The sequence below is a fragment of the Rattus rattus genome, chromosome 14 (genome assembly GCF_011064425.1).
Source record: "Rattus rattus isolate New Zealand chromosome 14, Rrattus_CSIRO_v1, whole genome shotgun sequence".
In the NCBI taxonomy this organism is placed as follows: domain Eukaryota; kingdom Metazoa; phylum Chordata; class Mammalia; order Rodentia; family Muridae; genus Rattus; species Rattus rattus.
This window is the reverse complement of record NC_046167.1, coordinates 80,012,814-80,031,216: the sequence shown is the minus strand read 5'-3', so window position 1 is coordinate 80,031,216 and position 18,403 is coordinate 80,012,814. Positions and strand designations below refer to the sequence as shown.

At 47.5% G+C, this 18,403-nt stretch overlaps 1 protein-coding gene across 2 annotated transcripts in view; it reads right to left on the bottom strand.

Moving 5' to 3' along the window:
• Nucleotides 1-18,403, bottom strand: part of Klhl3 (kelch like family member 3) — a 116,109-nt gene that overhangs the window by 84,321 nt on the left and 13,385 nt on the right. For both annotated transcript variants that reach the window (XM_032884769.1, XM_032884770.1), the window contains exons 2-3: nt 12,046-12,165; nt 349-455 (exon numbers count right to left, since the gene is read on the bottom strand). In XM_032884769.1, coding sequence (XP_032740660.1) covers nt 349-455; nt 12,046-12,165 — 227 coding nt within the window. The remainder of the gene's footprint in view (nt 1-348; nt 456-12,045; nt 12,166-18,403) is intronic.

The window sequence follows — 18,403 nt, the reverse complement described above, 5'->3', positions numbered from 1 at the left end:
TAGGCCAGGTGTGAAAAATCCGAGTCCTACTCAGTGGATAATGTCCCGGTAATCCGATCTCTTCTCTTGTCTCTGCCTCAGCCCTCAATAGATGGTCCAGAGGTCCACACCGTTAACAAGCGTCCCACGCGACTGTGAGGCTAATGAACCCTTTGACGCTGTCTCTCTGATCCCTGTGGGGTCTAGCTGACCCAGCTGAGGCTTCTGTTCCCTCCAGTTCTCCACAGATGATCGTCAGAACGGTTTGCACAGCTTTGCCTCTCCTCCCCCCACCCTCTTTCCCTCACCCCATTCCGCCGCCCTTGGTATTCGCCCAGCGCCTCGCGCCGCTGTGCGCCCTCCCCTTACCTGTGAACATCGCACAGAAGTAAGGGCTGCAGGCTGCCAGGACCACGCGGTGGGCTTCTACCTCCACGTCCTCTGCCACGATCATCACGTCACACAGCAGCCGCTTACTGTAAGACACCAGTGAGGTGACAGAAAGAGTCACAGCATGGACACCCACGCCCGTCCCACCCGGATCACACGCTATCACTACAGAGGCCTGGCGCGGGGACCCGACTACTCTGCGTCTATTGGGCCCAAAGTTGCTTCATTTCTCTTTAGGACCCTGATCCCCAAGTTCTGCAGTGGCGAATATGGACAAGAGTGGCTCAGGGACTGACTAAATGCCAGGGAATATGAGCGTTCCACCAGCAAGACCCTAGGGGGCTCCACTGCATATGCAAGACTAGTTAGACTCCCAGGTTTAACACCTTCACTTAAAGACAGCCTTTCACACAGTGCCCCCGACAATCTTGTGCAAACTCCAACCGTTGCGATCGCTGAGAATCTCGCCGGGGCTGTAGCTCTGTGGTAATACACTTGCCTAGCATGTAAGTTCAGTCTCATGCACTGCTAAAAAGAAAAGGAAACCACTGTCTGGGGCCAAGTACACAGCTCAGCGGGTAAAAGTGCTTGATGGGCAGGCGTGAGGATTTCAGTTGAGTCCCCGATCCTACATTTAGTAAGTCAGGTGCTACTGTGAGCTCCAGAGCTTGTGAGGGGTGAAGAGAGCAAAATCACTAGGGCTTGCCGGCTACCAGTCTAGCTCCCAATTCAGTAAGACGCCCTGTCCCAAGAGAATGCTGCATCAGAGACTGGTGGTATCATGGATAAAATAAAACATCTGATATCCTCCTCTGACCTCCAAATAAAGCCTCATATACTCGTACACACAAACACATGCGCATGCACACGCGCACACACACGCGTACACGTGCACACACATATACAAATGCATGCACATACATACACACATGGGTGCATGTGCGTGCATACACGCGCACAATTTTATGGGCTGAGGATATGACTCAGTTTGTAAAGTGTTTGCTATCAAAGCATGAGGGGACCTGAGTTCAATCCCCAAGAAGCCACTTTTAAAAGCCAGGCACCGTGAGGTATGCCTCTAATCCCAGCACTAGGAAGGGAGAGACGAAAATATCCCTTGGCTCGCTGGCTGGCCAGTCTAGTCAAATATGCAAGCTCCAAGTTCAGTGATAGACCTTGCCACTGAAAATAAAACATAGATGTACACTGCAATACCATCATGCAAGGCACGGCGTGTCCGTGGATGCAGGAGTGGTACAGTATGTATGGGGGTAACCAACCACGAGAGTGAATTCAGGCCTGGTGCTGTAAACCTGGTCAAAAGACTATGGCTCAGGGGTTGGGGATTTGGCTCAGTGGTAGAGCACTTGCCTAGCAAGCGCAAGGTCTGGGTTGGTCCCCAGCTCTGAAAAAAAAAAAAAAAAAAAAAAAAAAAAAAGACCATGGCTCAGAAGGCCATAAACTCAATGAGGGAACCAACTATTATTGGCTTGCTAAACAGCACGCAGCCCCACAGCCTTCTGAATATGTATAGTTATAACACTGTTCAGTGCTACCAGCAACCTTGACCAGAGAACCTTTTCACTACAGTGGAAGGACTTAATACACAGACTCATAATTGGTCATGCTAAGAATAAGTGTCTACTGAGTGTGACCCCTAAAAGGGACGTGTGTATCAGTCCTTGCCCAAGGCTCAGGGAACATCATAGAAAACAGAAAGGATCCAAGAGCTGGAGGATGGGAAGCGTATCATGAAATCCTGTCTTCAGGACGCGGGCGTAGCCCTTGCTCTCGTGAACTCTGCAGCTACGATTAGCCACACAAGACCGAATCGGCAAGGTAAGTCAACACGAGACAAGAAGCAGTTATCCACCAAGAAAGAAGACAGGAAGGGGAGATGGGGGCATGTTGGGGTGCCTGGGGGTTGGGAGGGGAGTTTGGTTGTATACATGATCAAGAAACATTGCGTGTACGAAATTAACAAGAAGTTAAAGATATTCTATTTTAAAAAGTGAGATGGAGGGTGATTAATGGAAATGCCCAACATTGAGCTCTTGGCCTCCACATGTATGTAAACACATGTGCTGGTACATGACCCTCTAAATAAAACACACACACACACACACACACACACACACACACACACATACACACTCACACACACACACACACACACGCATATACACACACACAGCACCACCACCACCACCAGAATCTTCTATCCTTTTACACTGCAGTCACCCCTACTTCACTGGGGACTTAGAGAAGGAAGTAGCATATGTAATCTTGTACCCTGGACCCTAGGCTACACGGCTGACACATAGCAGGCCCTGCATCTTTACAAACAAGCAAATGAAATGACTCAATCCATGTTCCCTGACAAAACGGGTGATGGAGAGCTGGGCTCAGTGGCCCAAAGCTATAGTCCCAGCTATTCAGAAGGGTGAGGCAGGAGGATCTCAAGTTCAAGGCTAGCCTGGTGAGACCATGTCTCAAAACAAAAAGTAAAATAGGCTTTAGGTCAGGGGTTCTCAACCTGTAGGTCGTGACCCCTTTAGCAAACACCTGTCTCCAAAAATATTTATATTACAATTCATAACAACAGAAGAATTAGTTATGAAGTAGTATCAAAAATGATTCTGTGGCTGGGGGAGGGTCACCACAACATGAAGAATTGTTTTAACAGGTTGCAGCATTTGGAAGGTTGAGAACCACCTAGGGTATAGGTCTGTGGAGGGGTGCCTGCCTGGCATATTTAAGATTCTGGATTTGGTCTCCAGAATCTCAAAAAGAAAAAAATGGATATATGAGAACCTAAAAGGTGCCCCACGTCCCTGCCAATCCAAGAACTTTTCCATCACCCTTCCAAGACATTGATGTAAAGTCTTTGCTGAGTTGTCTGATCTGAGCAGATAAGCCACCCCCTCCCAATTTTTTTTGACTGCCTTAGCTGGGACAAACATTGTGGGGCCCAACAGTGAGGTCACAGTGAGACTCTTGTCTAAAACAGACAATTTTTTAAATATCAAAATGAGCAAGAACCAAGCCTCTCTGACCAGAAAAAAGAAAGAAAGAAAGAAAGAAAGAAAGAAAGAAAGAAAGAAAGAAAGAAAGAAAGAAAGAAAGAAAGAACTAACATCAAAACAGGTATGGTGATGGTATCACGATTGCCAACTGATGAGACCTAACATTACCTGGGAGATGGCTGTAGGCATGCCTAAGGGGGATTATCTTGATTAGGTTAATTGAGATGGAAAAACCTGCCCACCATGGGCGGCACCATTCCCTAGGTTGGGCTTCTGAACTATATAAAGAGGGAAAAGAGAGCTAAACACAAGCATCCATTGCTCCCTGATACTTGACTGTGAATACAATGTGACCATCTGCCTCCAGCTCCTGCAGCTGTGACCTCCCCAACACTGATACACTGTAACCTCAAAGTGTGAACCCAAATAGACTTTTTAGTCTTTACACTGCTTTTGTCAAGAGTATTTTAATCATACCAGCAAGAATACTAGGAAGAGGACTACGTAGAAAAGAATTAGAAGCCCATAAAAAAAAAATGAGCTTTGTTCTTTTTTAAGGTATTTTATGATACTTACAGTCAATTCACTTATGAGAGGGTGCATGTACATGCGTGTAGAGGTGGACATACACATGTGTGCACATGTATGTGGAGTCCTGAGGTTAATGACAGCTGTTTCATTTGGATTGTAGTACATGTATCCTTTTTGCTGGGGGCCAGGGGGACATTCCATGGCATGCATGTGTTTGTGTGAAGGTCAAAGAAGAGCTGGCTGAAACCGATTCCCTCCTTACACCGTAAGAGTCCTAGAGACCAAACCCAGGTCATCAAGTCTGGCAACCAACTGAGCCAACCTGCCCACTTGTGAGACAGGGCCACTTACTGGAGCTGTAACTCACCACTAGGCTGCCTTGCTCCAGGGGTCTGTCTGCCAGTCTCTCCCATTCTACCTCCACCCTCATCACCCTCAGCTGCTGTACCTGCCTTCTTCCTGAGGGCTGGGGACCTGAACTTAGTTCCTTATGCCTGGCAAGCACTTTGCCCTGTGAGCCATCTCCCCCACCCCTTAACATTTTACAGGTGTTCCCTGACCAGCCCCTGTGAAGCAACAGTCTTTTCAACAGTGACAAGGTACCTGGCTGTGAGCCTGGCCTCCTACTGTGCACAAAATCACTCCAGAGTAAAGCAAACGCCTCAGTATAAGACTCAGAAGTACCAGCCTTAGTAGAAGAAGAAATGGTAGAAGAAATCAAAAGTATAAAATCGCAAAAGGAAAAGCTGCCAAATTAGATGCCCATGCTTAAAACACTTGCAGTTTAAAGGACATCATTGGGAAATATGGGATTCCAATCCTTAGGACGATTTTTTTTTATTTTTATTTTGGCAAAACATTGATACCAAGATGGGCATCTATCTAGAATATAAATCCGACTCTAACTTACACGCGAATAATCAACAGAAAAATAACCTAATTTTAAAATGGAAACAAGGGATTTCAAAACACATCTTTCAAAACATGTCTTTCTACATAAGATGGTGGAACAAACAACGATCACAGGAGAAAATGCTCACAACTGTCAGAGTCTCAAATCGTCAGATATCACCTCACGCCCACTATGAAACCTATGAATAAAATCACATTTAATAACAAACGTCAGAGAGGAACTAGAGAAATTGGAAAAGGGCAATTCTACCACTATGTCCTCCCACCCCTATGTCTCCCCCCATGTCCCCCCACCCCTGTGTTCCCCCACCCCTGTGTCCTCCCCACCCCTACGTCCCCCCTATGTCTCCCCACTGCTATGTCCCCCTACCCTTGTGTCCTCCCTATATCTCCCCACCCCTACATCCTCCCACCCCACATCCCCCACCCCTACATCCCCAACCCCTATGTCCCCCCATCCCTATGTCCCCTGCCCCTACAGCCCTGGCCCCCACAGCCCCCCACACCCACATCCCTCCCATGTCCTCCCACCCCTATATCCACATCCAAGAAATGAAGAGACATATACCTGAGGATTAAGAGCAGGCAGTGCTCGCTATAGACAAAGCCTAACCTGTTACCTGTCCAGATGAAATGCACCTCTCCAATTAAACAGATGAAATGCTGCCATGTGCTACAGCATGGATGACCTACAAACACGACTTAAGGCAGTGTGGTCACACACACACTCACACACACACACACTCACATACACACACACTCACATACACACACATCACACACACACACACTCACATTCACACACATATACACATTCATACACACATACACACATACACACTCACACGGACACACTCACACACTACACACACACACTCACATACACACACACTCACATATACTCAAACACACACTCAGACTCACACACACTCACATACACACACACTCACACACACTCACACACTATACACACTCTCACACACACACACTCTCACACACATACATACATACAAATACATATACACACATACATACACACACACACATACACACACACACTCCCACATACATACACACACACTCACACATACACACACACATACACACACACACACACACACATACACACACTCACACACACACACACTCATATACACACACACACACACACACACTCACACACACACTCTCACACACACACACTCACACACACACATACACACACACACACACACACACTCACATACACACACATACACACACACACACACATACACACAATCACATACACACACACACACTCACACACACATACACACACACACACACACACACACACACACACACACACACACACCTGTAATCCACCACTTAAGGAGATGGAAGCAGGGGGATCAGAAATTCAAGTCTAGCCTGGACTACAAGAGTCAAAAACTCAAACAAAAGAAGTACTGGAGAAAGTCTTAACTCATTGGGAGTTTGCCTTAGAAGCAGGCCCTTGATATCCTGAACCCACATTTAACAAAAAGGTTTGGGGCTGGAGAGATGGCTCAGCGGTTAAGAGCACTGACTGCTCTTCCAGAGGTCCTGAGTTCAATTCCTAGCAACCACATGGTGGCTCACAACCATCTGTAATGGGATCTGGTGCCCTCTTCTGGTCTGAAGACAGCTAGAGTGTACTCACATACATAAAATAAATAAATATTTAAAAAGGAAAAAGTTAGGTGTGAGGACACACTTGTAATACCAGGCAAACCTTGGGGGCCTGCAGGTGATCTGAGCTAGCCTACTAGGTGACTTCAAGTCACTGAGAGACTCTGTCTCAAAACAATGGAACAACACCCGAGGAATGACACTGATACCCTCTTTTGGCTCTAAATGCATACGCATGCATACGTGCGTGTGCCTTACACATGTGCATGCACACTCAAATATACACACACACTCCAAAAGCCAAAAGCCAAAAAGAAAGGAAAGGGAAAAGAAACATTCGTTGAAAGGAAGCAGATGGGGGCTGGAGAGATGGCTCAGCGGTTAAGAGCACTGACTGCTCTTCCAGAGGTCCTGAGTTTAAATCCCAGCAACCACATGGTGGCTCATGACCACCTGTAAAGAGATCTGATGCCCTCTTCTGGTGTGTCTGAAGACAGCTACAGGGTACTTATATATAATAAATGAATAAATCTTTAAAAAAAAAAGAAAAGAAAGAAAGGAAGCAGACACAAAAGAGCACCCAATGTATGATTCTAAAGTCGCCAAATGTATGGAGACGAGAGGCAGGCCAATGCTTCAGGGGATAACGAGGAATGGGGATAAAAGGCAGGGTTTGCAGAGGAAGCAGGCAAGTCCCAAGTACGCAGAACTTCTTTTGGGAAAGATGAAACTATTAAAGCAGACAGCGGACCAGTGACTGTCGGTGCTTTAAACGTCACAATTTAATCAGGTGAACTGTAGAGAACGTTAGTCATCTCCTCGTAAAGCAGAAAGGACCTCTCAGATGGTTCTTCATCAGTCATGAGTTCATAGCACCCAACGACTGAAACAACGCTGGGTCAATAGGGATCAGTAGACAGTACTGGCAACCTGAGTTCAACTCCACAAAGTTGTCCTCTGGTCTCCACAAACCCACTGCGGCATGGGCGCCCAGGACACATACACATACCCCCCCCTCTCCTCTCTCCTCTCTCTCTCTCTCTCTCTCTCTCTCTCTCTCTCTCTCTCTCTCTCTCTCTCTCTCTTCTTTCTCTCTCTCTCCCTCTCTCTCTCTCTCTCTCTCTCTCTCTCTCTCTCACACACACACCACATGCATGCACAAATAATACTAATTTTTTTAAGAGGGCATAAAACTGCTTATAGCAGTGTTTGGCAGTGAAAACCAACAGGGGGCCAGGGGGCCGATCGGTAGAAATAATGCATGTTTATCAAGCACAAACAAGCTTCAGGAGAGAGGGAGACAGAGAGATGGGGAGAGAGGGAGAAGGGAGGAGTAGGGAGGAGCGGAGGGAATTGTAAACAAGGGCTGGTTGCTCTGTCCTTCCTGCTCCCCTCTTTCCGGCTCTGGAAAGGACTTGTCTCCACCGCCCACTGGTCTCTAGGTCAGGAACTAGGGCCACTAGAAGTCTGCCACCCCAAAGTGGCACAGCCAGAACCGAGCACCGAAATGCGAAGGAGGGGCAGGGCTGGGTGGTTGCCATGCCAACAGCTCATTCTCTACCACAGAAGTAAAAAGAATAGGGAACTCAGGATGTGTGATTCATAAATCGCAAAGAGCCTGTGTGCTGGGACTAAAATAGCTCCGACGTGAGGGCGGGGAGCATGGAGACACCGTGAGGAGCCAGCCAAGACCCCTGGGTACTGTGGAGGAGTTCTGAGTCTCAGCTGAGCAAAGCCTGCCTACCTGCTCTCCAGTAAATCCCATTAAAGTCACCCAGATCGATAACGCAGTAGTGCGGGCCTCCCTTCTCCCTGCCTAACCTATGCTCATCGGCTTTTTAAAAGACAGCCTTCAACTGCCTTGGGACTTGATATTGTCTCTCAGTACCACAAGAATACAAGCTTCCCTGAGGGGCAAGGCTTTGATTCTCTTACTTGCTCTGCCCTAGGTCTGCAACGGAGCTCGGTGGCTACTGTATCTTCAAACTAACAGTGACAGGAGGCTCGGGCTGCAACAGTAGCAAAGGCCTCCTCACCATTCTCCTCCCGGCTGTTGAAACCTACTCTGTTTCTGGGACTTGATTCTGTAGAAATAGTGGCTATGGTGCACGCAGATTAACACCCCTTAACAACCCAGCAAGAGTGGTACTACGACCAGCCTCGGTCGGTGCTTGACAAGAGCGAAGTCGGGAGATAAAGTTACCCAGGGCCACGTGGTTAGTATGCGCCAGAGCCCCTACTCAAGGTGGAGTCTTTGCTTATGAGATGGACAACCCCGATGGGACGCTGACTCCTACAAGTGGGTTTTCCCAAGGGGCGTTAGGGAAGATCGGCCAGCAGGGAGCCGGCTTTTATTTAGATAAGCCAAACATGGAATGCCATCTACCCATCTGATCGACATTAGAAAATAGTAACGGGGGGGGGGGGTTTTCAGCAATAGAAAAAGTCAGATCTGAGATACGCTGAAGAGAAAGCGATTCCCCCAAAGATCGATCCGTAGGTACCACTAACAAAACCATATGGGGCATTAAAGAAATTAACCCTTATTTCCATTTTATGTATATAGATAGGTTTTGAATTGGGTGTATGCCTGGGCACCGTGTACATGCAGTGCCTGTAGAGGCCAGAAGAGGGCATCGGATCCCCTGGAACTAGAATCTCAAATGGTTGGGAGCTGCCAGATGGGTGCTGGGAATTGAACCCACGTCCCCTGCGGGAGCAGCCAGCGCTCTAAACCTCTGAGCCAAGTCCGTATGGGACTTTTTGGTCATCCTCATTTTCTCCAAGTTCTGCTGTGGTAAATACAGTCTGGAGGGGAAGACAAAGACAGAGGGGCAGGGGCAACTCATACCAAAACCTGAAATAAGCTTTCCCCAGTCCAGTATAAGCAGTGCGATTCATCTGAACAAAACAGAAAGACAGAGGACAATAGCATTCATCTGAATCCCAGCAAAGGCCTGTGGTCCCTAGACCAGTGCTCCCCAAACACTATCCACGAGAGAGCGTGAGTCAAGCACGTGTGGGAAGTCTCTGGTCAGGCTTAGTGGAGTATTCACTATGTCTGCGTGCATTCTCGTGCCCATTTGAGTTTGAGTGTCCATTTTCCAGGTGTCTAGAAGGAGCTAGCATTCCTCAGTCGTTGGCAGTGCCGAGCCCTAAAGGAGAAGGGTCAGTACGACTATTGGTAGCTAGACCCAAGTCAAGCAGACGCTCTTGGAGAAAGAAACGAGAGTCAGTAACCAACGGGGGCTCGGGTGACTTCTAACTTTAAAATGAAGGGGTGGTGGTAGCCCAAGGTCAGCAAGGAATCCTGTGTGTTTGTCCTGAGGTTGGCAATTGGATGGACAGGCAAACTCTGGCCACTTTGCAATTGGATGACTGACTTAACCTGCACCCTAAGTCAGTAAATGTGGGGCTCCCACAGAGTCTCGGACACCTCATCTCACAGACATTATTGGTGATGGAAGACCTGAGTCCACATCCATGGCCTCCATCCCTTCCCAGTGCCAAGTTCCAGGAAATCAGCAGGTAGCCTAGCACAAATCCAACAATGCCGTGTGCTGCTTAATTTAATTCAGTGTGTGTGTGTGATTGTGTATGTGAGTGTATGTGTATGTGTATGTGTATGTGTGTGAGTGTGTGTGAATGTGTGTGTATGTGAGTGTATGTGTTGTATGTGTTGTGTGTGTATGTATATATGCATGAATGTGAGTGAATATGTATAAGTGTGCATGTGTGTGAGTGTATGTATGTATGAGTGTATGTTATATGTGTATGTGTGATTGTATGTGTATGTGAGATATGAGTATGTGTGCATGAATGTGTGTAAGTATGTATGTGTATATATGTGTATGTGAGTATGTATGTGTGTATGGGTGTATATATGTTGTATCTGTATGTATGTGAGTGTGTATGTGTAGGTGAGTGTATTGTGAGTATATATGTTATATGTGTATGTATGTGTGTATGTATGAGTGTGTGTATGTGAGTGTGTATGTGTGTGAGTATATATATTGTATGTGTGTACATATGTGTGTGTGAATGTGCATGAATGTGTGTATGTATGCATGTGAGTGTGTATGTGTGTATGAGTGTACATGTTGTATCTGTGTGAGTTTGTGAGTGTGTATATGTGTGTGAGTGTATGTGTGTGAGTATATATCTTGTATGTGTATATATGAGTGTGTGTGTGTGAGTGTGTATGTGTGTGAGTATATATATTATATATGTGTATGTATGTGTGTATGTATGTGTGTGTGAGTGCATGAATGTGTATAAGTGTGTATGTGCCTGTGGGTGTGCGTGAATGTCAGTGTGTGTTGTGTGAGAATGTGCATGAGTGTGTGTGTTATAAATTCTGGACAATGCAGAAAGGAGAAAGGAGAAAATAACAGAGAACGAGAACTTCCAGACGGGTGAGCTAACTTGATGGTAAAGGAACTTTAAGCCTGACAACCTGAGCTCAGTCCCCAGAGCCCACATAGGGTGAGAGGAGAGACTGACTGAGAGCTGTCCTCTGACTCTGGGAGCACACTGTGACACATACATACACCAACACATACACACATGCACGCATAGATGCGTGCCGTGGCACAAACACTGCGCACCGGCACATATACATACAGACACATGCGGTGACACACTCGGCATGTGTGCCCACACAGATGCATACGAACAGCAGTCAACAAGCTCAGAGGATGTCTGTTTAAATATGTTCAGCCCCCCCATCTCAGCAAAACTTCCCTCTGCCATAGGCCATTTTCTCTGCTTGAAGGCCCCTCCCTGCCCCCACTGCCCTTGGCACCTTTAACTCTTACTTGACTCGACTGTCACCCTAAAGTTCACTTTCATCCTTGTTTCTGCTTCATCCTTTAAGACCCCACACACCTACAACCTGCCAGGTCGGTCCCTACCTCTAACACACTTGCCGTAAGGCTGTTTTCAATAACCTTTCCCCTTCCTGACCTCATGGCCACCACCGACTCGTGCAGGGCCTGGCCAGTGGCTGAGATAGGAAGAAATGATGCTCCTTGGCTTTGTGCAGGAAAACACTGCCAGGGCCCGAACCCGCAGGCAGCACATTTGGCAAGCGTGCACACCGGCCTTCCAGAGAGCTCACTCTCCTTGCTCAGCTTGGGGACCGGCTCCCTTTCACCTCAGGAATTTCTTTATAGTATTAACGTACATTTCAGGAGAGGCGGATTCTCCCAATCATGTCCAGGAACAATGAGGGAAGCCAAATACACGCCAGCTACAGTCTCTGGTCTGCAGCTGTGTGTCACTGCTCAGTTACCCCAATATCACTTCTCAGGTCTGCCCGCAGCCTGCTTGACCGTGAATGACCCCTCGGGATGAACCACTGAAACGTAGGAATTAAATAGATACTGAGGGGGAGAATTCAGTCTCAGAGTCTGCAAGGGAGGAAGACGGAGGGTGGGCAGAGAAGAGTCAGAGTTCAGTGGGCGGTGGTGTGTCCTGGTGTCTGTCCTCGGGCCCTGATGAAGCTCACCCTTTGGGTTCCATCCGTGAGGGCAGGGGAAGGGGAGGGAGGTACCTTCGCAGCTCATTCATGACCTTGAAGGCCTTCCCCATGTGGGCAGGGTTGACAGTGGTCATCCTCCGGTTCTTCTCACCATCCCCGGCCTGCTCTGTGGGCTGAGGGCTCGGCTTGACGCTGTCAACAGGAAGAGGGAGGGAAAGAGAGATCACATATTGGTAAGCCCAGTTGTGCACCTTCCCCAGAGCAGATGGGGTTCCGCACCCACACGGGGGCATCTCTGTCAGCCTGGCCTGTTCTTCTCACCCCGGGCTCAGTGGAGGAAGGGCTGCAGCCTTTCTGCACGACCTTCCAGTGCACAGCGCATTTCTCTTGAGGGGGCCAGGCTCCGGCTCTGGTCCTTCCACCGAGCACTGTGACTTTTTAACAGGTTTTTAACCTCCACCTAGCCTTCCCTCCCTCCCCAAAAGAGAAGCAGTGTGAGCACTACACTCTACACAGAGACGCTGGTTCACTTGGCACCGAGTGGGAGCCAACATGTGACAGGTACTGTGTTACAGTACTGGGAGACATGATGGCATACACCATGCTCCAGGCCAGTGCCCGGTCCCTCTCACCTCAAACTCAGAGTTCAGTGAAGGAGAGGAACCAAGTAATGGTCAAACATCGAATCTTGGGCATGGATTTTATAGGAGCTACAGAAGCACAAGGGGTTGATTTAGTAGAGAAAAACAAAACCTCCCAAACGCAGAGACATGGCCGAGAGACTCAATGTATACAGGTTTAAAAAAAAAAAAAAAAAAAAGCAGACAGCGTTGGGACAACGGGAACAACGGACACAATGACCTAAAGGTTGGTGCCCATGGCTCAGAGAAAGTAGAGGAGGAGACCATGGGGAAAAGATATTAGTTGGGGGAATTGTCCTCTGGACCAGTGAGAGGGCAGGAATGGGTGTTAGACAGAGAGCACCCATAACCTGGAAAACCCACAGTGGCCAGAGCATGGAGAACAGGGCTCACGTGTGAGAGCGTTCAGGAACCCATAATTCCACAGAAGGACGAGAGGGCGGACATCCCCCATTTGTGCAGAATTGAGGACCTACAGTTTGTCCCAGCTCTCAGCCCTGGAAGGCGGTCTCCCTGACTGACCCTCACCAAGGGTCCTGCCTCTGTTCCCACCTCACTGGAGAATGTTGTCTTTATGCAGGGGAAGGCAAGCGCAAGACAAGGCAAGGCCTGAGATTGGGTAGTGACAAAGTAAGGCGGGGACAGAGTTTTGGTAAGGTAGGAGAGAGGAGAAAAAAAAGAGAAGAACAAAGGTGGAGGCAGAGAAGGATGACCCAGATCCTCGTGGCCTTAAATGGCCACAGGTAGTTATGAATATTTCATAAGGGATGGATTTCTATAGGACAATTCGTCTTATCTAGGTGGGCAGTTTATATCATCATCCACTGGTTGCGAGTTTATTATATGGATGCTTCGTGGAGTGAGAATTTAAGATATAAGTCTGGTTGCTAAACCACAAGCTTATTGAGTTTGGATTTTAACAGGTTACTGGGACTTGTGAGGATAACCCCAGAGGGCGGATGCTGGGAATGAGAGCGGAGTCCTCGGTAAGAGAGTTGCAAGAGGGCGGCTGCGCTGGGCTCAGAAGGGCAATGTGGGAGGGAGTCGGGAGCTTAGCCGATGAGATGCTTTGCTGACTGAGATGAAAATACCGCAGAGACGCCATGTGGCCCACGGGTGCCGGCACCAGCACGGGACGGTAGAGATTTTTTTTATTTAATATTTACCACGACACCTCATCTTGCAAACGGCTGGCGACAACGATGCCTTATTAAGGGGGCGTTCCAAGGGACCAGGAATCTTTAGACGTTTCCCACTGGGATTCATTACTACTTGAAAAGCCAGACCCACAGTTTGTCTGCTGCTTCGGCTCCCTCCCCGGCCTTCCCTTCCGCATGCCAATGAGCCCCGGGGCTGTTTGGAGCCCTCGCACAAGGAAATCAACCGAACAGGGAAGGATAAACATGGAGATGTGCAGAGACGATTAGGATTATGGATTCGAGGCTGTTCTTTCAGGGGACCCGAGTTTGGTTCCCTGTACCCACATGGCAGCCATACATCTCAGTCCCAGGAGCTCGGACGCCATTTTCTGGCCTCTGCCCATATCAGGCACACGCATGCATTCAAAACACTCTTACACACAAAAATATAATTAAAATATAGAGAAAATGTTGTCCAAGGACGCGCCCAGCAAAGATGAGAACTTTGCATCCCAATGCCAGATGTCCTGCGTCCTATCAACGCTCAACCCTTTACCTTTTGATATGCAAGCCCTTCATCACACGCTGAATTTTATTTCACAGTGCCAAACAAAAGTTCACAGTTTCCCACAGGTTCCGTTCATCGATTCTCATTTTTCCCATTCCCTAGTCCACAAACACCTAGGGATCTGTTTTTTCCTACTCTGTAGCCAACGGCATGGGTCAGTTTATACAAGTGCCGCATTGTTTCTGTAGCCTCGCAATGTCTAACTTCTGACAGGTTGAGTCCTCCAGCCTTTGACGGTTCCTGAGAGACACCTCGTGTGCTCTACCTTTATACTTTCCACGGGTTTTCGTTATCAGTTTGTCAGATTCCGTGAAAAACCCTGATAGGCCTTTGATAGAAACTGCACTGAACGTACAGATATCCATTTATATTGAACCAGTATTTCTTCTAAATTATTCCTTCCTATCCATGAATATGGGACACCCTCTACTTACTTAGGTCCTTTAAAATATTGTGTGTGTATCTGTCTGTCTGTCCGTGTATGTGTGTGTGTGTGTGTGTGTCTGTGTGTGTGTGTGTCTCTGTGTGTATGTGCGTGTATCTGTGTGTGTGTGTATGTGTGTGTGTCTGTCTGTCTGTGTGTATCTGTGTGTGTATGTGTGTGTATGTCTGTGTGTGTGTGTGTGTGTGTGTGTGCCTGAGTGTACATACATGCACCTCGTGCATGTGAGAGCCCACAAAGGCTCAAAGAGGATTCCAGGTCCCCAGAACTAGTGTTGCAGGCAGTTGTAAGCTGCTGGGAACTGAACTCTGGGTGTCTGCAAGAGTGGTAAGGGTGGAGCCATGCCTCCAGCTCCTCAGGTCCTTCCTAATGTCGCTCCTGCTTCGGTGGATGACTCTCTGAAGATCTTAGACACAATTGTTACATTTTGTCCTAAGCTATTACTAAGGCTTTTCTTGTTATTTTGTAATAGAAATTGTCCTTTTTAAAGGTTTATTTAATGGTTGTTGCAATTTACGCAATGCAACTACATTTACAAATTGATCTTCTAGCCAGCCTCCATATCTATCTCATTGTGTCACATTACCTGACCATTGGTTCAATTAAATGTTCTTTGTAGATAAACTTTCTAGCATCAGTGTATAACGTCAGGGCTGGAGAGATGGCTCAGCAGTTGAGATGATTCACCGCCCTTGCAGACCCCAGAGTTCAGTTCCCAGTGCACAGCAGCTTACAGCTACCTGTAACACTGCTTCTGGGGACCTGAAATCCTCCTCTGACCTCTGTGGGCATCTCTCTCTCTCTCTCTCTCTCTCTCTCTCTCTCTCTCTCTCTCTCTCACACACACACACACACACACACACACATTCTCTCTTTATTCTCTCTCTCTCAGACACGCATACATTCTCTCTCTCTCTGTATGTATGTATGTATGTATGTATGTATGTATGTATGCATGCATGCATGTGTCTCCCAGGTAGGCTTTGTATGTATGATTCTCCTGCTTCAACTCCCTGAGTGGCTGGATGATAGCCCTGTACACCAAGCCTAGCTTCTATTTTTTTTAATAATTTTATTCTTAGGGTATTTTGTTTGCGTGTATGTCCGTGTACCTAGTGTGTGCCTGGTGCCTGTGGAGGCCAAAAGAGTGCATCTCATCCTCAAGAGCTTGAGTTACGAATGGCTGTGAACTGCCTACAGGTTCTGAGAATCCAAACCCGGCCAGGCCCTCTGGGAGAGCAACCAGTGTTGGTAACCCCTGAGCTATCTCTCCAGCCCTTCATGACCTCACCATTGTGCGGGGCGTAGAACACTATAGAAAGGGTGCCCCGAGGTTCCAAGGTGTTTACAATCTCATCTGAGGTTCCACAGTCAAGAGCAAAGTGGGTTCCCAATGTCCTCAGACTTGCTGCACAGCAACTTACCCTCTCAGCAACACTGTGCATTCATGTACATAAGTGTACACATGCATGTGTACATGTGTGCACAACACATGTGTACATGTGTGCACACATACATGTAAACACATGCACATATACATGTACACAAGTGCACGCATGCATCTGTACACATGTACTTAAGTGAATACATACATATGTCCATAACTGCACAATATGTGTACATATGTGCATGCATACATGTACTCAGGTGCACACATACTTCTGTACACATGTACTTAAGTGTACACATACATATGTCCATAAGTGCAAACACATGTGTACATAAGTTAATGAACATTGTACATGCATGTACACATACATGTACATATGTGCGCGCATGCGTGTACACAAGTGCACACATACATATGTGCACAAGTACACCCATATATGTGGCCATAAGTACACACATACATGTGGCCATAAGTACACACATATATCTGTATATATGTATATACTTACGTGCACACATACATGTGGCCATAAGTGCACATATACATGTGGCCATGGTTGTACATATGCATATACACACACATGAGTACCTCAGCCTAGGATACTTGGCCAGGGACAGTTACTAGAGCCTGCTGTTTCCTTCCCTAGATCTTTCTTTCCAGATATAGTTCATCGCCCAACAGCACTGTACCATCTGGCTCGTGACCCCCAACAAGGCTGGTGGACCCCCTCTTCTCACCTATGAAACTTGAGGCCATGTTGAGTCATGCTGCGACTCTCTCATCCAAGTCCAGAGTCTATGGCCACACTTTCCAACCTGCTCAGAGCCAGTCTAAAGAGACTCAGCCTTCTAGGTTTCATGAACTGGCAAGGGTATACCGCTATCAAATTCCCCAAAAAATCAGTTTATATGTCCCCTTCCCAGCAGACTTGAAGCTCTGGCTCTATACCCCAATGTCCAAGTTTCACTGAATCAGACCATACTGAAGAGTAAATTGGGCAACCAGTTGTGATGGTTTGCATGTGCTTGGCCCAGGGAGTGGCACTATTAGAAGGTGTGGTCTTGTTGGAGGAAGTGTGTCACTGTGAAAGGGTGGGCTTGGAGACCCTCCTCCAGCTGCCTGAGGATGCTCAGTCTGTTCCTGGCTTCCTTCAGATGAAGATGTAGAACTCAGCTCTTCCTGCACCAGGCCTGCCTGGATGCTGCCCTGCTCCTGCCTTGATGATACTGGACTGAACCTCTGAACCTGTGAGCCAGCCCCAGTTAAATGCTGTCCTTTATAAAATTTGCATCGGTCATGGGGTCTGTTCACAGCAATCAAACCCTAATTAAAACACCAATCATGAGGGAACTCAGAAGAAATAGTTATCTAAGCCATTTACTGCATAAGCTTCAATCAAATTAATGCGTGTGATCAAATGACTAAGGATATGACCCAACAGTCTGTTTCCCACACTATCCTGTTGCTGGTCAACTCACTTGTGTGAGCCAACATGGATGCAGTGAATGACTCCTTTAGCCCAAGTGGTAAAAAGGCCAAGGACTGGAGCTGGAGAGAGGACTCGGCGGTGAAGAGTTCTTACTGCTTTTGCAAGTTCAGTTCCCAGCACCCATGTCGGGCAGCTCACAACCTCCCGACACTCCAGCTCCATGGAATTGCATGCCCTCTTCTGGTCTCCATAAAGAGCAGAATGCATACACACACATACACACACACACACATGCACACATACACATATATGCACACATACACATGCACACATACACACACATGCACACATATACACACACATACACACTTACACACACATGCACACACACATGCACACATACACACATGCACATATATACACATGCACATATACACACACATACACACACGCACACATACACATACACGCACACATGCACACATGCATACACACACACACATACACACATGTACACACACATGCACATATATGCGTGCGCGAACACATACACACATACATGTAAATTTAAAAAAATGAATCTTTTTTAAAGGTTAAGCACCTATCCCGGGCTCAGAGATAGGAAGGGGCGACAATCGGCTCCCTGTATGTATTTCTCTCAGGTGTCCACTGACTCCATTCAAGAAGTCAGGATAAGACAGTTGAGCCTCAGAAAGGGGACAGACCTGGCTGTCCGCTCCCCACGACCCGAACCCCACCTTGAGCTCTCGGTGTGTCTTCTCCAGTGTTTTGGAGCAGTGCACCGGCCTCCACCGAACATC